The sequence below is a fragment of the Aquarana catesbeiana genome, linkage group LG03 (genome assembly GCF_042186555.1).
Source record: "Aquarana catesbeiana isolate 2022-GZ linkage group LG03, ASM4218655v1, whole genome shotgun sequence".
Lineage (NCBI taxonomy): Eukaryota > Metazoa > Chordata > Amphibia > Anura > Ranidae > Aquarana > Aquarana catesbeiana.
In genome coordinates, this window is record NC_133326.1 from 578484198 (window position 1) to 578508751 (window position 24554).

Genomic DNA, 24554 nt, shown 5'->3' on the forward strand with positions numbered 1-24554 from the left:
CCATTGTGTGTCAAACCTACACACACACACACGCGCACGCGGTCAACCAACATGGGAGAAACAGTTTATATTATCATAGACCATAACATGATGCATTTACATTAACCAACATTATTGCTATCGCTCCACAGTTTCCCCAAGTTCAAAACCTGTGTGTGTGTGTGTGTGTGTGTGTGCACTAGACCAGAAAACCAAATCCGCATAACTTATGAGCATAATCTGACAAAAAAAACACAAAGAATGTGTTAAAGGTACAACTAATAAAGATAATACATTGAAAAGTGTAAATATATGAAACAGAAACAAATACACAAAAACTAAAAGTGTGCACATAAATGGACTGAGCTTACTACACAAAATGTCATTGAAAGAACATAAAGGAACTCATCCTCTGAAAGAAGACCTAAAAGGGTTCAAGTAAAACCACTGCAACTATATATATATATATATATATATATATTATATAGAGAGAGAGAGAGAGAGAGAGAAAAGTTACAAAACTGAAAAGAGGATATATTACTTATACACCATATATCTTATATCAAACATGGGCACGTCACTCATAGAAATGGATGACATCCCATTAAAAATTGAGGTCCAAAGGCTTTCTAGTGTTAGATTAAAAATCCAAAAGACCTTTTTTTTTTTCTTTTTTTTTTTTTCTTTTTTCTATAAAGCATCCTAAAACTATCCCCACCTCTTTTAGGGAGTCCCACCTTTTCGACCCCTTGTATACATAAACTTGTAACATCCTTATTATGGCATTCATTCCAGTGTTTTGCAACATCAGTGAAATGGTTCTTATGTATATTATAGAGGTGATTATTGAGACGTATTACAGTTAATAAACTACAAGATCTTATATTCTTCATTAGTGGTGGTGGAGTGAATCACCCCTCCTCTCCTAATATGTGGGCAGCATGGACACCCACCCGCACATGAGTGACATGTGCCCATGTTTAATATATGATATATGCTGTATAAGTAATATATCCTCTTTTCAGTTTTGTACCTTTTCTATATGTAGTTGCAGTGGTTTACTTGACCGCTTTTAGGTCTCCTTTCAGAGGATGAGCTTGTTTATGTTCTTTCAATGACATTTTGTGTAGTAAGCTCAGTCCGTTTATGTGCACACTTTTAGTTCTCCAATTTCAGTGTATTCGTTTCTGTACCTTTGTAGTCCAGTCCATATGTTCTAGCGTTCTAAGTCAGTCTAAAGTCGGATCATAATCTTAACTGATTTGACTTTGGCATGCGACTTGTGCTTTGAGGATTTTGAAGGGGAACCCCACACCAAAATAAAAATGTGTGGGGACCCCCCCCTAAGACCATACCGATTTTAAGAGGAACCCTCACACCAAAAAAATCAAAAAACGGCATGCTGTCACCCCCCCCCCCCCAAATCCAAACCAAACCCTTACTAGAGCACGCAGCCCAGCAGGTCAGGAAAGGGGGTGGGGTGGAAGGAGCGAGCGCCCCCCACCTCTCTTGGACCATACCAGGCAGTGGCAGCTGGTGCTCAAAATTTTTGGGGGGCGCAAACAAACTGAAAAATACTGAAACCCCCCCCCATCAATTGCAGCCTCAGTGTGCCCATCAATTGCAGCCACTGTGCCCATCAATTGCAGCCACTGTGCCCATCAAATGCAGCCACTTGTGCCCATCATATGCAGCCACTTGTGCCCATCAAACACAGCCACTGTGCCCCTCAAATGCAGCCACTTGTGCCCATCATATGCAGGCACTTTGCCCATCATATGCAGCCACTTTTGCCCAGTATATGCAGCCACTTGTGCCCATCATATGCAGCCACTTGTGCCCACCGACCCCCCTACCCACTCGCGGGGCTCGCAGTGCTTGCAGCACCCCCAACCCCCCGCGTGGCTCTGGCAGCACCCCCAAACCCCCCCGCTGACAGACCCCCCTGACACTTACCACAAGGCAGCAGCTCCTCTCCATGCACCAGAGCTGTGGCGACCTCCGCTCCAGCGCGGGTCTCCTCCGCTCCTCTTCCTAAGCACCAGGCATCCAATAGGGTGGCCTGGCGCTTTGGCCAATCAGGAAACAAGCCTGATGCCCTGCCTCCTGATTGGCGGGGAAGAAGGTTAGAGTGAAAATAGCGAAAATTAATTAGCTATCGTCACACAATTGGGTGGTATCAGGGCGCACTTTCTGCGCCCCAAGCCCACCCTATTTTGAAGCCTATTAGAGCCTCTGGCTTTAATCAGGTGCGTCAAAAAGTACCACCCCCTCCCGCTCTTGCCATAGGAATCCATGCGTCCGGCATCCTGAAAGGCGTCGGGCACATGAAAGGAGGGGCGGCGCCCGTGCACCCACAGTGCACGGGCCGCCACTGATACCAGGCCACATGCCCTCAACTTGGGGGGAGTGGGGTGCTCCGCACCCCCCACCCCAAAGAACCTTGTCTCCATGCTGATGGGACAAGGGCCTCTTCCCGACAACCCCTGGACAGCGGTTGTTAGGTCTTTGCGGCTTATAGAAATCTGGAACCCTATGTGAATGAGTAAGGGGTATATTGTACCCCTACTTATTCACCCAAAAAGGTGTCAGAAATAAATAAAAACAGTGCACAGGTTTTTGTCCTTTTATTAAAGCAGCTCCAATGTATCTTCTTCCTCCGTTCTTCTCCACTCTCCAGTTCTTCTCCCCTCTTCGGTTCTTCACCCTCCGCTGTCTTCTTCAGCTGGTTACTCTGCTGCCTCTGGTTCTTCTTCCTCTGATGTCTTCTGACGCTAGCTCTCGCAGTTATACGAGCTCCGCTTTCTTATGGTTCTTTTATAGACGCAGGGAGTATCCATCCGGTGATATGATCCAGAGACCCACCCCCCTTGTGGCGTAACCGCCCCATTATGTCCTGGGCAGTGATATCACAAGGGATGGTGTCTCCGGGTGACATCACCGGATGGCCACGCCCTTTGTCTATAAAAGAACCTGCAGAGAGCGGCGCTCGCATAACTGCGAGAGCTAGCATCTGAAAAAGAACCAGGGGCAGCAGAAGAACCAGAGGAAGAAGACAGTGGAAGAATAGAGCAGAGGGAGAAGAACTGGAGTGGGGAGAAGACCCCATTGGAGGAGAGAGAAGACCAGAGGGAGAAGACACTTTGGAGCTGCTTTAATAAAGGACTATGTCAAAAACCTGTACACTGTTTCTATTTATTTTTGACACCCTTTTGGGTGAATCAGTAGGGTTATACTGTACTCCTTACTCATTCACATAGGGTGGGGGGGCCTAGAGCTGTGGGCCCCTTGTTAAAGGGGGCTTCCAGATTTCGATAAGCCCCCCTGCCCGCAGACCCCCGACAACCACCGCCCAGGGTTGTTGAGAAGAGGCCCTTGTCCCCATCAGCATGGGGACAAGGTGCGAAGAGCCCCCCCACCCTAAAGCACACCCCCCATGTTGAGGGCATGTGGCCTGGTATGGTCCAGGAGGGAGGGGGGCACTCGCTTGTTCCCAGTCCCCCCCCCCTTCCTGACCTGCCAGGCTGCATGATCAGATAAGGGTCTGGTATGCATCTTGGGGGGACCCCACGCCGTTTTTTTTATTTTGCCATGGGGGTTCCCCTTGAATCCATACCAGACTCAAAGAACCTGGCATTGTCAGGATCAAAGTTGGATCCTGTTCATTGAAGTCAGACCTGAAGTCGCAGGGCAAAGTCGAATCCATAGTCGTACGACTGTTGTATCATACCAGTGTGAACCCGGCCTAAATGGGCGATTGACTTTCAGTGTTGATTACCTGATCAGTCAATGATGCCTGAGTCTGATGTACACAGGTGTGCCCAATTTTAATTTGATTGATTGTCATCAAATGTTTTACATTTGTCTGTGGGTATATATATATATATATATATATATAAAACCAGCCGCCACTGGGAGTCATGCATAATTTTCTTTGGTAGATAAACTGCTATATGCGTAACATGATAGTGCGCTTGGGCCTAAGAATTTCATCCTAGGAGGTGGTTACATAATCCATACCACGAGGGGCTGAGTATTTAACAAGGGCTCAGATGGCAAGTGTGGCAAAGGGTAAGTACAACAGGGGAGGGGGTCCTACCTACCAATCTGTCACTTTACCTTTTACCATCCTTCCTATAGTGATAAATAAAGTATGCAAGAGATATCCCTGTGGCTACACGTCTTAAAAAACTGCAATGAGACCTTGCTGGCTTTCTTCAATTTGGTCAAGAAGATTAAAAAAAAAAAACAACTGAGTGTTTACTTTCATTCTGCTGCCTTTGATCAGAGCCCACAGGGTTAATTATCCTTTCTCAAGTTGTGGATGGAAAATTAAACTTTCCCTAAGTCCCAGGGAGCCAGCGCTGGCTAGAAAGGCTAGCCCCTGTCTGGTGTGTTAACCACAATCCCTTGTCTGCCGGAGCTCTGCCAGAAACCAGAGGAGAGGCAACTAGAACAACCTCTCATCTAATGACTGCGATGTATAACCTGCTGAGGAACTACAAGTGCTAACTAATGCAGCAAAGTCATGGAAGGGCTTGTAGTTCTTGAGCAGCAAGGAGAAAGACCCAGGGCTTTTACAGTAAGACTTTCTCATTAAATGAAGGATGTAAACCCAATCACTAATGTGTTATATAAGCTTTGGTATGTTAAAATGCATGTCAGTGAAAAATAAAGTAACATACGTAGTACATCTCTACAGAAGCTTTTAATTTCTTATGATGGGCTGACAACGCACACCATTTTTGTGGTATCAGCTCTGCCCAGTTGTCTTTTGCTAAACTACTGGATCCCTCACACTATCCTCATCTCCAACGCATAGGTTCTTTATAATTGACCTGTAGTCTTAGATAAGAACTGGGAGAGCTAAAAAAAACATTCTGAGACCACATGGTTTTCTGAACAATTAACAGATTTTCTTTGCACCTATCAAGCTCATTGTTAGGCTGTAGATACCCTGCAATTCAATTTCAAAAGCCTTCTTTGGTATTTCTTAATCAGCTATCAACCAGGCACTTCCTGACAAAACAGTCAGTGGTTCCCTCTTCCACCCCCCACCCCCCCCCCAGCTTAATACTTGGCAGCAGAAATGAAAACACAAACAATGTTATCGTCTGCCTGTAAACTACTCCTCTCCCCATTCCCCATGTAATAAAGAGAAAAAAAGCTGACATGTTTTAAGTCTAGCCTGGGTGGCAATCATGGCTCCCTCTATAGATACAGTGGAGGAATGAATGTAGACCCCCCAAAGACAGGATGCATGTTCACAGGATCAGCAGGTAATAAAAAAGGGGAAATGTCTGCAAAAAGAAAACTACTGCAGCCACCATGCCTAAGGACTGTTAGGCTGCAATGTATTACATTTCTGATTTGTAGTTTAGATACACTAAAAGTAAAGCTTTGTCAATAGCCTGCCCCCGCCCTACCCAACCAACGTGCTATTTGGAAATAAAGAACAAGGTCATCACTTTACTCAATCTTCTCTTCTCCTGCCAGCAAACCGATGGGTTGACAGCACTATTTATTGCAGGCGAGTCTGATTGGCTCAGTACTGGCTCTCCCTTATGTGGCCTGTTCTGCAGGGGATTACAGGAAGCTAATATAAAGCCAGATACTCATACTAGCAGTATATAACAATAAATGTAAGCATTAATATCTACATAGATGGATTCAATGATAATCTTTTACTATCTACCTGAAGTTCTGCTCTCCATAAGCACAGTTTTATCTCACAGTGATGTCTGGGCGGTGAGAAGTTAATGAATGGCCACTGATGTTATGCCTCAACATGTGAGACCAACGTTGCTTATCGTTCTGATGTTCAGGCTGAGTCACAGCTCCATGTGATGTGGTTTATAGTCTCTGCGGAATAATACCGGGGATCACATTGCACTCAACACATGGAAACTGCTCTGCAGGACACAGATTTGACTTTAGAAGTTCTCTACAGAGTGGACAAGGTTATAAAACTCTCAGAAGGGCTTTAGATGGAATGTTCTATTCTAGATCTTGTTTAATTATCTAAGGCTCGGTTCACACCTAATGCCGGAGCGGCTCCCAGCAGGGGTCCAGTGCGTCCCCGTTCACTGTTTCCGTTCCGATTTCAGTCCGAATTTTGGGCTGAATTCGGACCTGAAATGGACCAAAAGACACACAGGGCTCATGTGCAAACTCGCACTGGAGCCGCATCGGAGATATGTGAACCGGCTCCATAGAGAGCCGGTCACAATCTCCTGTTGTTGCGAATTAGATGCGGAGATTTCGCATCCAATTGACAATAGTGTGAACCCGGCCTCAAAATTACTGCTGTTCTTCCACAGGGATGTAGAGAAGTGGCCCTCCTGAAAGGTGCGAAATCTAAAATTTGACAGCTTTCACTGAAACAGGAGGTGGCAGAAATCTTTCACTGGGGACACCTATTCTGGCAACTTCCTATTACATCTGCATGGCAGGAAGTGAAAAGGGAATCTGCCTAATGACACATATCCAAAATAAAAAAAAAAACCTGACAGGGGATTTTATCCATTCTGTATACTCTATGCAGTTCAGGCACGGTCCTCAGTGTTAGCAGGATCAACCCCAATCACTGCTAACACTTGCGACATGTAGCAGAATACATTTTGGCCTAAATTTTTTAGGATATTTGATTTTATTGGATATGTTTCACAACAGAATGTACAAAATATTGTTTATTTTTTTTTTTTTTTTTCCGTTTAATATAATTAAAATTTAAAATCCAGTGGTGATCAAACACCACCAAAAGAAAGCTCTGTGTGTGAAAAAATTATAAAAATTTAATTTGGGCATAGTGTTGCATGACCGTGCACTCAATAGTTAAAGTAAAGCAGCACTGCATAGCAAAAAATGGCCTGGTCATGAATGGGGTAAAACCTTCTGGAGGTCAAGAGGTTGATTTGATACATATTCCCCTTCCTAAATGCTGCACAATAGAGTGAAAAGGATCTCTGGGTGTAAAATAGTTAGATAATATACTCACCTTTCCCTGACTTTCATAGTGTAGGGAGTGACAACAACCTGTTTCTGACCAGATCTCGAAGAATGTTGATTAGCCTAAATCTCAGTACTGTGCGCTGTCATTTTCATGTGAGATCATAGGATGAATATACACATAATGCGGTGACCAGCATTTTTTTTTTCAAACAATAAGTATTTATTGAGCATAGTAAGAAATTGTACATAAATGGTCCAGAGCAAAGCAAGTACACTAGATCTGTAGATTTCAACATGTATAAATTCAGTACAGTATACAAAACATTCTGCAGATTGACAACTCGCCCACCCATGCAATCAAATAAAACCTTATCCATCAACATGAAGTACAACTGTACAATCAATCGTCCAGGTATTCAGAGAGGCAGGGTAAAAGTGTTAACAAACGCTAGAACAGGTCATACACCAGATCTACTGGGGCTAGACCAGGGATATCTAACCATGGGGCCCACAATTTATCAAATTTACTGCTTTTGCCCCTATTTTGACAAATTAGCTTCTGTAATCGAATAGTGACCTGCATTTGGGTAATCTATTCCTGCAGCGTGGGGTGCTCCATGGATTTCCAGTGTCTCAGTATCATTTTTCGGGCCTGGAAGAGAGCTATAGCTATAGCCTGTTTAGGGATATCCTCTTTCGGGAGTATTTCTAGAATACCCATCAGGCAGTGCTAATGCTGGCCATACACTATACAGAAAATCGGCCGAACCCATTTTCGAAAAACGAACGTTCGACCGTGACCGCAAACGATCGTGCCATCATATAATGTCCAATAATCTGTTCAGTGGACATGAATAAATAATTTTGTGTTCGTTTTTTTACATATACCTAGTGCAGGCAGTTCGGACGGGAAACACATTAACCTTGCAATTTATCGTACGTTCGGCAGAAATTTTCCAAACATGCCATTCGTTTTTTTTCCACAAAAACGTCACAAACGATTATCGATTTGTACCCACTAACTTGCCGAAAAACGAACGAAGTGTACATACGAACGATTTTTCGGCCGATTTTTCGTATAGTGTATGGCCAGCATTAGGGTCAGCAGGGATCATAATTTGGAAAACCCTATTAAGAGTGTCTAAGACCTGTTTCCAATACAAATGGAGCTTTGGGCTTCTCCATAAGAGAAAAAGGAAAAATATCCATGCAAAGGACTAGGTACTGGATAAAGAGTTGGAGTGGGTTAATAGAACTGCTGCCTCTACCAATTACTACCACTAAGTGGAGCAATGTCACATAATAAAAAAACAAAGTAGATATGGCGCTGTTCTACTGCTGGCAAATGTGTATCAATGTGTAATACCCAATAAAACTAAACCAAAAGTACTTATACAGTGTGGTCTTACATTAAACTAAATTCAACCAAAGTATTTAATCCTTGGTGTAAAAAATCAATATATATAATACCCGTTAAAAATAAAACCCTAAATAAAATCGTTGTGCATACTGAGACAATCTAAGGTGCAATTACAATTAATATGCATGCTGAACCATTCTGAAGTGCTATTATTATTACAAACAACAAATGGATCTCTTATGTTCTGCTATCATCACGGGTGTTCCTTCTCTATTCACTTTTAACAACATTTGGATGATATACTACACTAGGAGTTTTCTTTTCAATTTATGACCAGGTGAGAAATGCCAAATTGTTTCCATTTTGTGCCGTAGTGCAGTTTCTCTATTTCCAGAAAGTAGTTGTTATCCCAGATGGGGCTGTATATAGTAAATCCCTGTACACTCTGCATCATCCTAACCTTATTCCAAACCTTTTGCATAAGAACATAGGTAGGGAAAAGTTTATTAGATTCGTTAAAGTGCAGGGCTTCCAGACCATTCGCCACACCTGACCCCGTTGTAGAACTAAGTAGTTTAGCAGAAGAGTCTAATGAGTTCAATTGCAGCTCTTGCAGGGGGTGCACTACCCTCGCTATGTGCTGTAACTTTGAGGCTAAGTAATAAAGCCAGGGATTGGGCAATGCCAGTCCACCAGCTTCTTTTGGGCGTTGTAGCTGTTCTAATTTTATTCTAGCTGGTTTAGATTACCAGAGTGACTGGCATTTTACTGCACCATTAAACAACGCTAGCTACTTCAGGGACACAAAAAATAATTGCTTTCTGTGTGTCCCATTCACAATGCAACGCAGCCCGGAGCTGTGCTGCAGTAAAATGCAGACATGCTGCATTTTATCACAGTGTGCTGTATAGTGACATGAATGAAGTGTACTTTTGTGCACTTCAAATAAAGTTCCGTTTAAAAAAAAAAAAAAGGAGCTGTGTGATGCGCTGAATCTCACACCACACTGCCCCCTACCGCAGTTGGAAAGGACGGCTGTTTTGTGTGCATACAGCCTTAGTTTGTTTTCTTTAGAAAACAGCCACAGCCTGAGTAGAAAAATCTGTCCCCTGTCAGCATCCTTACTTTTTTTATAAAAGCAGTGGTCTCTCTGCATAGGTCCAACACCCCACCTACTGAATCAGACCCATAGCTATGCAATCAGCTTATTTTTCCTGCTGACTGGAGAGTTCTAGCTGTTGTTTAGCAGGGATGTGTCAGATCTCTGTAGATAGACCACTGCTTCCACATAGAAAGCAAAGGTCCTTCAATGCAGCATGCTGGCAAGAATCAGCTTTTCTACTATGGCTGTAGCTTCTTTCTACAGTAAACAATCTTTGCACAACTTTCATTTTACAGTGGATTTAAACCCGATTCACGAAATTTGACCTAGGCACATACAGTGGGGACGGAAAGTATCCAGACCTCCTTAAATTTTTCACTCTTTGTTATATTGCAGCCATTTGCTAAAATCATTTAAGTTCATTTTTTTTCCTCATTAATGTACACACAGCACCCCATATTGACAGAAAAACACAGAATTGTTGACATTTTTGCAGATTTATTGAAAAAGAAAAACTGAAATATCACATGGTCCTAAGTATTCAGACCCTTTGCTGTGACACTCATATATTTCACTCAGGTGCTGTCCATTTCTTCTGATCCTTGAGATGGTTCTACACCTTCATTTGAGTCCAGCTGTGTTTGATTATACTGATTGGATTTGATTAGGAAAGCCACACACCTGTCTATATAAGACCTTACAGCTCACAGTGCATGTCAGAGCAAATGAGAATCATGAGGTCAAAGGAACAGCCTGAAAAGCTCAGAGACAGAATTGTGGCAAGGCATAGATCTGGCCAAGGTTACAAAAAAATTTCTGCTGCACTTAAGGTTCCTAAGAGCACAGTGGCCTCCATAATCCATAAATGGAAGACGTTTGGGACGAACAGAACCCTTCCTAGAGCTGGCCGTCCGGCCAAACTGAGCTATCGGGGGAGAAGAGCCTTGGTGAGAGAGGTAAAGAAGAACCCAAAGATCACTGTGGCTGAGCTCCAGAGATGCAGTCGGGAGATGGGAGAAAGTTGTAGAAAGTCAACCATCACTGCAGCCCTCCACCAGTCGGGGCTTTGTGGCAGAGTGGCCCGATGGAAGCCTCTCCTTAGTGCAAGACACATGAAAGCCCGCATGGAGTTTGCTAAAAAACACCTAGACTCCAAGATGGTGAGAAGTAAGATTCTTTGGTCTGATGAGACCAAGATAGAACTTTTTGGCCTTAATTCTAAGCGGTATGTGTGGAGAAAACCAGGCACTGCTCATCACCTGTCCAATACAGTCCCAACAGTGAAGCATGGTGGTGGCAGCATCATGCTGTGGGGGTGTTTTTCAGCTGCAGGGACAGGACGATTGCAATCGAGGAAAAGATGAATGCGGCCAAGTACAGGGATATCCTGGACGAAAACCTTCTCCAGAGTGCTCAGGACCTCAGACTGGGCCGAAGGTTTACCTTCCAACAAGACAATGACCCTAAGCACAAAGCTAAAACAACAAAGGAGTGGCTTCACAACAACTCCGTGACTGTTCTTGAATGGGCCAGCCAGAGCCCTGACTTAAACCCAATTGAGCATCTCTGGAAAGACCTAAAAATGGCTGTCCACCAACGTTTACCATCCAACCTGACAGAACTGGAGAGGATCTGCAAGGAGGAATGGCAGAGGATCCCCAAATCCAGGTGTGAAAAACTTGTTGCATCTTTCCCAATAAGACTCAAGTCTGTATTAGATCAAAAGGGTGCTTCTAATAAATACTGAGCAAAGGGTCTGAATACTTAGGACCATGTGAAATTTCAGTTTTTCTTTTTTAAAAATCTGCAAAAATGTCAACAATTCTGTGTTTTTCTGTCAATATGGGGTGCTGTGTGTACATTAATGAGGAAAAAAATGAACTGAAATGATTTTAGCAAATGGCTGCAATATAACAAAAGAGTGAAAAATTTAAGGGGGTCTAAATACTTTCCCTCCCCACTGTATATCTGTAATGTTTGTTTATCTCTCTCCAAAGCCCTAAGCCCTATGTCTTTCTGCTGCTCTGTTCCTCTGTTATCAGCATGATAACTTCTGGCAAGTTCTCCGACACAGGAGATAAAAGCAGTTGGAAATTTGTGTCGGGGTGGATGCTATAAATAGATTAGCAGAGAGCTGGTCTATTCACAGCGCAGCTCTGCAAGTTTCTTCATTCCTCTGCCTATGTGGAGGGGGGGTGCCTTTCCTCCAATCAGCTGTCACACAGTGTATGCCTAGACTCCACTCCCACTGCTGGAACAGGAAGAAGAAATTCTAACAGGATGAGGACTTTCTAAAGAATATATAAAGCTGAAGACAGCAGATATATATATGTAAAACTTATGTAGGGAGATTTGTTTCATCTCTGTGTATCATCTGAGGCTGTTCAATTCACTGGGTATATGTGAGGGTTTACATCCACTTTAATGTACTCGGAATGTATTTAGCTGATTTTGCCCACGTTCATATTGGGCTGATTTTGCATGCGATTTGACATGTCAAATCGCATGCCAAATCGGCAGCTATTGCCGTCAATGGCACTGTTTGAATCGGTGCGACGCCACACCGATTCCCAAAAGTAGTTCCTGTACTACTTTTGAAGACTTAGGGGGCGATTTGAGTAGACATCTGTGCATGAACCCGCTCAGATGTCTGTCAAATCGCCCCCGAAGTCGGACTGCATTGTCGATTTCAAATTGTGCAAGTTCAGCTGAACTTGCACGATTTCTAACCCGCATCAGCGTGAACGAGGGCTTTAACTGACAGTTGATTTGGGCTTTAAATATGGTTCATTATTTTGCCTTCATTAAATAAAACTCTTATTAGATTTCACAAAAGTATTTGTTCGCTTTGGTATATATTTTTTATCATTTGCTTTGCTGTTTTTCCTGTTCTGCATCCATTAAAGTTGTCATTTATTTTCTCCAGCCGGTGATGAATAATGACAAGCATTGCTTTGAGTGTTATGGATATGACATCATAATAGATGACAGATTAAAGCCGTGGTTAATCGAGGTGAGTGAGTTTTATATTTTGTGTGTTTGAGACCTTTGCAGGTCATTAAATGGGAGTTAGCATAGCCCTATCATTAATATTGGCACAGACCAATAAAAAATCACATAAGGCTTAATTCACAAAGATTTAGAGTTTTTATTTTAGACACGTGACTGTAATTTTCAAATCTCTGTGGATTCCATGTCTCCGAATCCACAGTTTCTGCTTTGTAAACTGAACCTTTAATAAAAAAAAAATTTTGGCCTTGAATAAAACAATTGCTACCACCAAGCTCTTTTATGTGACTTAAAAGAGAAGTATGTTTTTATTTATTTATTTTTTGCTTTTTTTAAAATCATACTTGCTTAGGTGGATGCAGTATCGGTCCGATGCTGCATCTGTCCCCCCCGCCGGCTCTAAGACTGAGTACCGAGTGATCTAAGCTGATCGCCAGAGGTTCTAATAGGCTTCAAAAAAGGGTGGGCTCGGGGCGGTGATGTCTTGTTTGCCGCCCCCCCAATATATGCAACAAGGAATAAAGTACATTTAAGGGCTTCTGTATAATGCCCCGTACACACGGTCGGACTTTGTTCGGACATTCCGACAACAAAATCCTAGGATTTTTTCCGACGGATGTTGGCTCAAACTTGTCTTGCATACACACGGTCACACAAAGTTGTCGGAAAATCCGATCGTTCTAAACGCGGTGACGTAAAACACGTACGTCGGGACTATAAACGGGGCAGTGGCCAATAGCTTTCATCTCTTTATTTATTCTGAGCATGCGTGGCACTTTGTCCGTCGGATTTGTGTACACACGATCGGAATTTCCGACAACGGATTTTGTTGTCGGAAAATTTTATCTCCTGATCTCCAACTTTGTGTGTCGGAAAATCCGATGGAAAATGTCCGATGGAGCCCACACACCATTCCATTGGAAAATCCGACCATGTGTACGGGGCATAACAGTCTAAACAAGTCCCAAATCCAATTACTATAGGGTCTGTGTATAAAAACGTTGCTGTGCAAATGCACAAGAAAAGGTCACTATCTGGTTTGTAATATAATTATCTCCTATGACCGTCAGCTCCATCTTGTTGCCATAATGTGGTATTTTTCTGAAATAACTCAATCAAAAAAACAAAAAAAAAGCCTAAAAAATGCTTAAAGTAGAACTATAGGCAACACTTTTTTTTTTTCATTTTTGAATAGAGTAAGGAAGGGTTATATCTCCTGTAAGGTTTATTTTTGCCATCTTTTTTTATATTTGACCAATTGGGGAGATTTCCCTTCACTTCCTGCCCCATAGCCAAACAGGAAGTGAGAGGAAATCCCTGCAAATTAAGGGAATTTTTAAGGGAGGTCACCAGAACTAGTGTCCCCATTGGAATATTTCCCCTCTATTACTTTTCTGAGGACAACTCAAAATTTGGGTTTTTCTTTTACTTTCACTTCCAATGAAATTGTAAACAGGACAAATAGGATGACTCTTCCTAATGGGGACACAGAGAGTAATAAAAGCTGACATGTTCTAATCCATCTCCCCTCTTTCCAAAAAAAAAAACAAAAAACTTTTTACCTTTTTTAGTTATACTTGAAGACATCCACAAGGCAAATTTTTAATACATGAACCCCTAAGGCTCGGTTCACACTGGGGTGACTTGTCAAGTGACTTAGTCGCCTGACAAGTCGCGCTCCATTCAGTGCAAAGGAACCGTTCTAATCAGAGTGACTCACAAAAAGGTTCCTGCTCTACTAGGGGGTGACTTCAGAGCGGCTTGCATTGACTTTTATTAAAGAAGTCGTTTGCAAGCTGCGCTAAAGTTGTGCTGTGCGGGGCGGCTGCAAAGTCGGGCAACTTTTGAAGCCGTCTCAGTGTGAACCAAGCCTTAGTGATGCACAAACCTCATAAAGTAAACAAAAAACTTCCTTCACCTTCCCTGACTGAGCCAAATCGTCCTTCATTTGTGTCTCACATGCTCCCCCTCCCAGACACTGCAGCTCACAGTTGGAGGATTTAGGCAACAGAGGCAGTTCTGGGAATTCAAAAAGCAGTAGGTGGGACTAGGTGTAGCCAGCTGCTGACTGACAAGCTACATGATTGTGAATCCAGAGTCACAGTGCTGATAGTCACGCCCCCTGTTATATATTCCCTTCCCACTGTAATGTAAGCAGGCACCTCCTACATGAGAGTGACAACTCTACTCTAAATTCAGGGTCAGGGCAGCATCATTGTCACCCCATCACAAGAAGTGGCATTAGGTGGACTTTACTGGCAGGATTAACAAGTATCTGTGGGACATTGCAGGAGGCCTAAGTGTAGATGTATTGACAGCTATGTGCTGCAGAATATTTTTTTAATGGAAGGCATCAGTTCTATTTTAAAACCCCTGTCAGTTTATTTTTGGCTGCTGCTGTTTTGTTGGCAAGAATCCCCTTCCTTTTCCTGTTCGAAAGATGTAGAAGGTAAGCGGAAACCTCTGCAAAGTGGCTAGTGTCCCCACACAGGTTTACCCCACACCTGGCAGGTTTACCCCACACCCACACCTCTTGCTCTGGTGACAACTCTTTTTACAAAATTGTTTTTTTATTTGTTTTGATAGAAAGTAGTTTACAGGTTCAGATAGTACAAATGCATCCATAAACAAATCTCTTTTACAAAATATAAAAAAAAAGTGCAATAGCCCAACGGGGGCCAACTGTTATAGTTATACATCATATTTACCAAATTCCTCAACGGAGGATTGAAGTATACCACTGGTCACATGGTGTCAACTCTAAAATGTTAGCTTTCCCATCACTTTATGTTTAGGTGACAGTTGTCATTAGAATAAGTAGAGGGTTCAATCTACCTAACGGGCACACAGACAGCAATAAAAACTTGGCAGAGTTTCTAACCCATCCCTACTCCATCTAAAACCCAAAAATAGTTTTGGCTTTACATAGCCAGTTAAATGCCTTTCTTTTATTATTGCATGCTGTGTGTCACTTTCCTTTCCTTTTAATTATACACACAAAGTTAATATGTAGAAATTTCTTTACCTAAAAACCCACAAAGCTGTTGAGAGTTTTTGGTGAGCTTTTTGTGTTCTTTCTGCATTAAACAGGTCAACGCCTCTCCATCTCTCACGTCCAGTACAGCCAATGACCGCATTTTGAAGTACAATCTCATCAACGACACTCTTAATATAGTTGTTCCGAACGGGGAGATCCCAGAATTCAAGTGGAATAAAGTGCCCCCCAAAGAGGCTCTTGGAAGCTATGAAGTTTTGTAAGTTGTTATAGTCATACTGTGGGGGAATTACTGCCCCTGAATGGGCAAATGCAATGTTGCCCCATACACATAATGCCCTTAACCCTTTCATAGGGTTCACCACTGTTCTGTTCAATTCTATATGCACAAGTTCTCAAAGCTTCAGTGCATACCCACACTTGTTATGGATCTGTCCTAAGCAGGAGCACCTGTGGAAGTAGCATTGCAAAGAAAGAAGGTGGCAGGGTCCATGCCATCAGATGTTGTAGCCTGCATTCAGTTTAGAGTGGTTCAGAGTTAAAGTGGTTGTAAACCCCATTCCTGAAATTTGAGCTAAGCACATATATCTGTAGTGTTTACTTGTCTCTCGCCAAAGCTCTAAGTGTCACTTCTCTCTGGTGCTTCATTCCTCTGTTATCAGCATGAGTCACTTCTGACAAGTTCTCCAACACATGAGATAACATGAGCTCAAAATTTGTGTCAGGGAGGGTGCTTAGAGGGAGATAAGCAGGGAGCTTGTCTGTTCAGAATACAGCTCTACATGTTCCTTCATTACTCTGCCAATGTATAGGGGGGTGTGCCCCTATCCTCCAATCTGCTCTCACACAGTGTAAGTCCAGTCTCCCCAGCCACACCTATGTATTTCTGAAAGAGAAAGAAATATTTTTAACACAATCTGCACTTTTCAAAGGGTGTAGAAAGGGGAAGACAGCAGATATACAAGTAAAACTTATGTAGGAGGATTTGTTTCATCTCTGTGTATCATCTGAGGCTGTTCACTTCACTGGGTACATATGAATGTTTACAACCACTTTAAAGCATTTGTTACCCCAAAACTTCATAATCCTGATCTGTGTCTGCTGTACCATGTACATGTATGAGAAAGTATCTTGTTCTCTTTGTATTGCTTCCTTTATGTGAAATTCTTGGTGTTTCTGGTAGTCCCCTTGCTTTGCTATCCATCTCTTCATTGTTTTTTTTAACTGACCACACTAAGTAGGAGAGAACACCATGGTCAGTTCTCTAGCTATGCTTAGAACTCTGCATACTCTCCTCCAATGATCAGACTTGTCCTGACACCCCCCCCCCCCCACTGCACAGCCATTCACTGTGAAGCTCACTGTGCTGCTGCTTCACACCCCCCCCCCCCCCCCCCCCAGCTCTTATGCAGCTGAGAACAGAGGGAATTTGATCACTGATTGAAAAAAGGGATTTATAATTTTTTAAAAAATATATATACAAAAATGTTTTGCATTTCTTTTCTATTTTAAATTGAATGGGTTGTTTTACAAGATGATAGTTTACAATCACTTTATGTGAAAACTCTGCTAGGAGGTGCTTGTCTGTGTTCAGCTTTATTCATGGGGGGTCAGGAAGCCTCATGACACTCAAAAGTTTGAGAATTTAAGGTATCTGATAAGAGACAAACATTTTCTTTTTCTGTAAACAACAAAGAAGACCCAAAATGTAACCTCAGCTGGAGAAGAGGATCACAGCTCTGACCCTCACTTTCAGGCCCCCTAGGCAGCTGGTCACATGACTGGTTGGATCGAGTGAGCTGCAGTTTTTCCAGGTTCAATTATTTCAGGGGTTCTGTAACTGTAATTAAAGTCAGTAGGGCAAGCGTGCAGGGCTGTTATTTTACTTTGGGTAAATTCTGTTTATGTTGAGTATTAAAAAGCCATTCTTTATGTTCTTTTTAATCAGGTAAATAATAAATGCTGAATATGACTATTTTACAACTGTCACTTTCAGCCAGCTGCTGCTACACTGCATAGAAGTTCTGCTTTACAGCTGTTGTGCTAAAAATAGACCTATATGACTCAGAGGGGGGACACCCCCATCCCTCCTTAATTCGCAGATGTAGGAACTAGGCTTTAATTTATAAATGTGCAATGCAGTAGACCTAACTGTGGCTAAACCACTACTTAGACATCTCTGAAACATTATAAAGCAGAACATTTTGTTCTGCTTGCTTTGGGACTCTGAAGCAAGCAGAACACCATTTATTCCATATTTTATTTTATGAACAGAGTGAAAAAAAGCTGGGAAGATTAGAGCTCTGATGGGTCATGTCACCAACCTCCCCTCCAATCACAAAGTTCATTCTGTAGCAATATGCAGAAAATGATGTGGAACACCATGGGTTACAATCTATGGCCTGTATTTTATGAATGACATGTAGAATGTAGGCATGGTGTGGCATAAACACTGCGGTGTACAGCGGATAGCGGGATCTGATCTCTGCTCTAAATATGCCCCTTATTTGATGCTGCATTAAATGTTATCTGGTAAAACTAACATAAACCCCAAACCACAACATATAATATATTGCAGCTTACAAGTCCTTAGATATGTTGGCTGCATTCGTTTTCATTTTCAGGCCTTTATTCTTGATCCTGGGAGTAGCACATTGCTGTCCCTTCATATCTACACTCCTTTTCTCCACTGTATTACGGGAAGTCATGGTTGTCACCCAGGCTGGGCATCAAACTTGTCTGCCTTTGTTCATCTCCATTACATAGGGGATGGGTAGATAAGAATATTTGTGTTCTCTGTTCAGTTCACAGGAAGTAACAAGGACACTGCCTCCCTACCAAGATCAACAGATATTTTCTGTACTTGCTGAAAGTGTTCTTAACCTAAAAAGAAAAAAAAAAGAAAATGAATGCAACCACCACATCTAAGGACTAGCAAAATACTACATTTTTATTTTTGGTTTAGCTATTGTTTAAAGATTTATTTTATGAATTAATGAAAAGTGATATCAGTTTATACACTTAAAAATATACTACAGCTGGCAGAGGCAGCATTAAACCTAGAGGCCAGACATTAAAGTGGAATCCCTTTCTAACCATAATGCCCTGTACACACGGTCGGACATTGATCGGACATTCCAACAACAAAATCCATGGATTTTTTCCGACGGATGTTGGCTCAAACTTGTCTTGCATACACACGGTCACACAAAGTTGTCGGAAAATCCGGTTGTTCTGAACGCGGTGACGTAAAACACGTACGTCGGGACTATAAACGGGGCAGTAGCCAATAGCTTTCGTCTCTTAATTTATTCTGAGCATGCGTGGCACTTTGTGCGTCGGATTTGTGTACACACGATCGGAATTTCCGACAACGGATTTTGTTGTCGGAAAATTTTATAGCAAGCTCTCAAACTTTGTGTGTTGGAAATTCCTATGGAAAATGTGTGATGGAGTCTACACACGGTTGGAATTTCCGACAACAAGGTCCTATCACACATTTTCCATCGGAAAATCCTATCAAGTGTACAGGGCATAACTGTTCCTAAAAACGAACCCCTTACCCCTCCTACTGTTCTGTCCTACCCTATGTAAAAAAAAGAAGAAAGCTTTTTCAGCCTGCCGCAGTCCGGTCACATGATCTGATCCCTTATGTCAGGGAACAGCTGGCTGTGGAGGAGAGGATGGAGCAATCAAGAACAGCTGAGAATTTTGGGAGAGGTGACATCACTCATAGGCTCTGATAGCCCAGCTGTTGTCAGAGCTCCCTCCTCTCCCCTGCAGCCGGCCACTCACTGACACAGGGAAGACAGAGCTGTGGGATGAAAAATGGTAAGTGTACAGATCTTTTTTACACAGGTTAGACCAGTGTTTCTCAACTCCAGTCCTCAAGGCGCCCCAACAGTTCACTTTTTCAGGCTTTCCATTATTTTGCACAGGTGATTTGATCAGTTTCACTGCCCTAGTAATTGCCACAGCCGTTTCATCTGAGGGAAATCCTGAAAACATGACCTGTTGGAGCGCTTTGAGGACTGGAGTTGAGAAACACTGGGTTAGACAACACAGGTATGCAATTATTACATAATAATAGTTATGTTATGTTAGGCAAGAATTCCACTTTAATCTCTGAGTATGGATGTTCTCATACTACTGCATTGTTTCTTTCTGTGTCACAGATCTCAGCTTCGTTAGCGATTATTTGAGAAATGTAATGATTCAGAGATGAGAAGTGTTGAGTGCTCGTGAAAAGCCCATGGCACCTGTGACAGATAATTTTCTAGTGTACTTAAAAAATCTTTGTATGAGAGCACTTGGGAGGAAATTCATTCGGGAGTAGTACTTGGCAATGAGATCAGACCATTCTAGAATCTTTTATAACAACCATGGAAATTGAAATATTTGTAATGCAGCTGATTGTCACTGTGGGTGTTAATTTGACAGAATAGAGATGCCTCCAAGAGCATTCACGTGTACATGCAAAGACTGGTAGTATTTAACCACTTGAATATCAATCTGTAATACCCCTTCATTTGCCAAGCTATTTTTCAGTGATGTGATGTTTCACTGACAATTACTGTCTTTTGATGTTGTTTATTATTACACACACATCTTTGGGGGAGTGGGGATCCACAATTGGTGGTCTATAGCACTTTAAAACAACCCCCCCCCATGACAAAAAAAGAAAATTCCCACAGTCATTGGTGGTCAGTTGCAGCTTAACTCCACATAAATACCATAAAAACAAATCCCATTATTTTTGATCAATGACACTTTAAGGTCCTAAAATGCCCATGACCACCAATGGTGGGATTTTGATGTGCTAATCCTCCATCCTGCTGTATTAACCCCTTCAAACTGCCTACTTTAAGTGGGCTTTAATGCCCAGGGCTGGCATAGCTTCTCTATCATATGACAGCTATGATTGGCTCTCACAGTGGGCGCATGATCAGGAGCGTGTCCCGCCGGCTTCCGATCAGAAACCAAGACTGAAAGCTGTTGCTGGGAGTGCACAAGGGGTACACTCTCGGCACACAACCTCAGGTTGCCATGGGCGCATATTTATGTGCAGCTGGGCGTTAAAGCTCACCCTCTTTGCTGCTGTATAAATGCGTTACATGGTCGGCAAGTGGTTAACAACAGACAAAGATTAGCTTCTTTCATTGTGAGTAGGCTGAATGTTTGTAAACAATATAAGTAATGGCTATGATTGGTTCACAGCGATCACAAGGTTCAGAGCCACTCTGGCTCTGTATGTTGTGACTGTCTGTCCAATGACAGTTGTGACCATCCAATGGCAGCTAAAATCACAGCCATTCATGGGTGCACTGGCTACCTAAGTGTGTTTATTATTGGCACTCTAGAAATACAAATCCATCTCTTCGTTTTTTTTTTTTTAAATACAGTGTTATAGAGATGGTTACGGTGGATCTGTAAGTACACATTAACATGTATTGTGTTTGCATATATAAAAAAATAGTAACAAAAGGGCAGAAATACCTACTGTACCTTTCCTAGAGAAAATGCTGCATCAAGCTCTCTGGCACTGGTCACATAGCCAAAAGACTAGGTCACTGGCTTGTGTTTTTATCTTGGATGGAGGAGCAGAGTTCACATAGGCTGATCTCACCTTCAGAAAAAGTCATGTGACCAACACGAAGGGCACATGAGAAGATTTGAAGGCAAGGATTTGGTGGAAGTTCAGGAGAGAGTCGTTTGGGGGGACGTTTTTGATGTTTTTGGAGAATTACCTGGTAGTCAGTGCTATAAAGACATTTTATACAAAATAAATTTCTTTAGCGTGACAATTATTATCATTTGCTCAAACTGCTTGAGTCAGCTAAAGGCTCTTTATATTGTGTGTGTGCTGTATTACACAATATCATTATAATCTCTGTTTAAATGCTAGGTACGATGAAGAAGCAGCGCAAGCTGATGGGCTAGATCGAGACATGAGGAATCGACCTGGACAGGGTTTTGGCATTAAAGGAAGTCGGGCAAGGGACTCTGGAAGATCTGCTCCTACAACATGGAAGTAGTTTAGCCCTGAAGAATGTGCTGATCATGATGCGTACAATACTCAATTTAAGAAATCAGAAATAGGATCTCCTCATGTAGTCATAGTGGCCCATGTATACCTGTAAATTACTCTTTTTTTCTTTTTTTTTTTCCATTAGTGCAATGAAAGCTTGGACCCGTAAGAGCATTCTGTGCTCTGACAAGTTGGCTGTTAAGTCTGAACAGTCTTGACCATGTTCCGCCTTCTAAGAAATGCTTCAACTCTACCAGAACTCTGTTGTCCCTGTATACTTTCCTCATACCCCGCCATTGCCCACGTTATCAGACTTATAAAAAATTCCAGCTGGTATGTAGGGGGGTAATATGAATTTAACCAGAAGGTCTTTCAAACTATTTCAGATAAGGCTTTATAGATAGCAATTTACGTAGTAATCTTTTTATGTCCTAGGTTTTAATTAAAAAAAAAAAAAAAATAAGAAAACATTTGGGAAAAATACAAGTTCCTGCAATTTTGTTATAGGGCAACATTTACATACACTATATGCCCAAAAGTTTTTGGTCATCTATCACAACTGCTTGAGCTTGTTGGACATCCCATTCCAAAATCATGGACATTGATATGGTGTTGGCCCCCTTTGCAGCTATAACAACCTCTATTCCCCTGGAAAGAATTTCCACAAGATTTTGGGGTGTGTCTGTTCTGTGGGAATTGTGCCCATTTGTGAGGTCAGGTACTGATGTTGGATGAGAAGACCTGGCTCAAAATTGGTCTCCCCAAAGGTATTCAGTAGGGTTGATTTCAGGGCTCTGTGCAGGCCACTCGAGTTCCTCCACACCAAACCCATCAATTCATGTCTTTATAGAGCTGGCTTTGTACACAGGGGCAGTCATGCTGGAACCCAAAAGGGCCTTCCCTAAACTGTTACCACAAGGTTAAAAGTGCACAATTGACCAATATACCTTTGTATGGTATAATATTAACTCTACCCTGCACCGGAAACATTCTAATTTTAATATAGGATTGAGATGGGTGTCCACATACTTTGGGCTTATAGTGTTTTAATTGCAGACCCAGATATTTATCCCAAAAAGTGATAATTTTTGAGTAGCAGGGCTCAGAGTTTATCTTGCAAGGATTTTCCTTTACGTTATAACATTGTGATGCTCTAAGGGAAAAAAGAATATGTTTATGTCATTAGTGTAGGATATAATGAAGTTGGGTTTGAGAAGATTGGACAGCTCCATTTTGGAGGATCTGTGATTTTGAAGATTCTGAATGACATGGCACATGCTTATATTAGCTTTTGATGCTTACATCATAAGTGCGAATGGCATTCAACATGTTTGTTGGGTCCTAGGGGTTAATGAGAGAGGTGTAATTTTTATATGCTTTTTTATATTTATTTGACTTATTTATTATTTTGTACTTCTTTTTAATCTAAATTTCAACAGATCACTTACAGTAGTAATATATTGCTCCCTGTTATCGGCAAGCAATAGACTGTTGCAGTCTGCAAGCGTAGGGAATCCAGAGCTGGATCAGCTGCACACTTCTCCAATATGGCCACCAGAATTCAAACCAAACCTGTTGTTGGCAGAGATGATGCTCTGCATTTCCCATGTAACCATGATCACAATATTATGTGAATATAGACATATTCTCAAGTTCAGGGCTGACAGTGCATAATGTTATTCCTGTGGTTTTAAGATACTGTATATCACACACACGTAAAAAATAAATAAAATATCGGTTCCTACCTGGCAAAGGGATGTTTGTTGCAAAGTACTTGAAAATGTTAATTTCTGACTTAAAATTACAGACATATGTAAAATTTAAAGTGATTGTAAAGGCAGCCCCCCAAATACTTACCTGAGCCCCATCTCCATCCAGCAATGTCCACATGCCTTGGCCGTCCGGGGGTCTCCCTCCTGATTGGCCGAGACACAGCAGCGGCACTATTGTCTCCCGCTGCTGTCATTGAAACTCAGCCAATCAGGAGAGAGAGGGGCGGGGCCGAACCGTCTGAATGCAGCTCGGCTCGGGTGCCCCAATAGGAAGCTGCTTGCTTTGGGGGCACTCAACAGGAGGGAGGGGCCAGGAGCTCCAGCCAGGGACCCGAGAAGAGTAGGATCTGGGCTGATCTGTGCAAAACCACTGGACAGAGCAGGTAAGTATAACATGTTTATTATTTTAATAAAAAAAAAAAAAACAATTCTTTGCCCTGGAGGGATTTTGTTGTCAAGCCCTCCATTGCGGAGGGGGGGGGGTGTAAAGTAAGTATTTAACATTTTTCCTTACAGGTACTTATTTGTCCTATAATACATGCCAATTTTTACCTTGCTCATGGCCAGAGGTCACTGAAGCCTAGATGCCCAGACCAAGCAGTGTCAGTAAGTGTTGGTAAACTTGTTAATAGCTCTTACCTACATAATAATTTTTTTTTTTTAGGATATATAACTCAGTTTACTATTTACCCTGCTTATGTTTTTTGTAGAGAAAATAGTTTTTTTTTAATTAATGTTTTGTTGTTTTACACCTAAAATTTTGCTGGCCTGTGCTGTCACTGTGCCTCTCTGCTGGAGCTGGCAGGTTTATTTGCAAACAAAGCCTTGTGTTTACCACGATTTGTTATCATATTGAGCACATGATCAGGAATCAGGCTGATTGGTTTCTGATTGTTAGTGCAGACCAACTGTCAGTGACGGCACATTTATAAAATTTGAAATGAGACAGAACCTAGAATAATGTTTTCTGTTGCCACGAACTGCCTGAGAGTGTTAATTTACAGACTTTTCAGTCTGCATACTTGTCCCAGGTCAGTGTCAGAAGAAATTGAAACTGGAGACAGCCAGGTACCTAGCATTTTCATTAGGAAGTCAACATTGGCAGGCTCTATATTTCTCACAGTAGAGGTTTCCTTATAAGGCAGTGGTTCTCAACTCCAGTCCTCAGGACCCACCAACAGGCCAGGTTTGCAAGATAGCTGAAATACATCACACGTGATATCACTTGCTGCTCAGTGATTGCAGTATTCTAGTCTGCAACTCCCCAAGGTAATACATAAAATCTGGCCTGTTGGTGGGTCCCGAGGACTGGAGTTGAGAACCACTGTTATAAGGGGACCTGTCAGTTTGGATGTATG

At 42.1% G+C, this 24554-nt stretch overlaps 1 protein-coding gene across 3 annotated transcripts in view; it reads left to right on the forward strand.

The window, feature by feature from the left end:
* The window catches only part of TTLL1 (TTL family tubulin polyglutamylase complex subunit L1), an 82290-nt gene extending 59107 nt beyond the window's left edge, over positions 1–23183 (forward strand). For 2 of the 3 annotated variants that reach the window (XM_073621959.1, XM_073621960.1), the window contains exons 8-10: positions 12319–12405; positions 15492–15655; positions 21302–23183. In XM_073621959.1, coding sequence (XP_073478060.1) covers positions 12319–12405; positions 15492–15655; positions 21302–21431 — 381 coding nt within the window. In that variant the 3' untranslated portion in view covers positions 21432–23183. The remainder of the gene's footprint in view (positions 1–12318; positions 12406–15491; positions 15656–21301) is intronic. The other variant, XM_073621961.1, reaches the window with a different exon arrangement.
* Positions 23184–24554: the final 1371 nt, after the last annotated feature.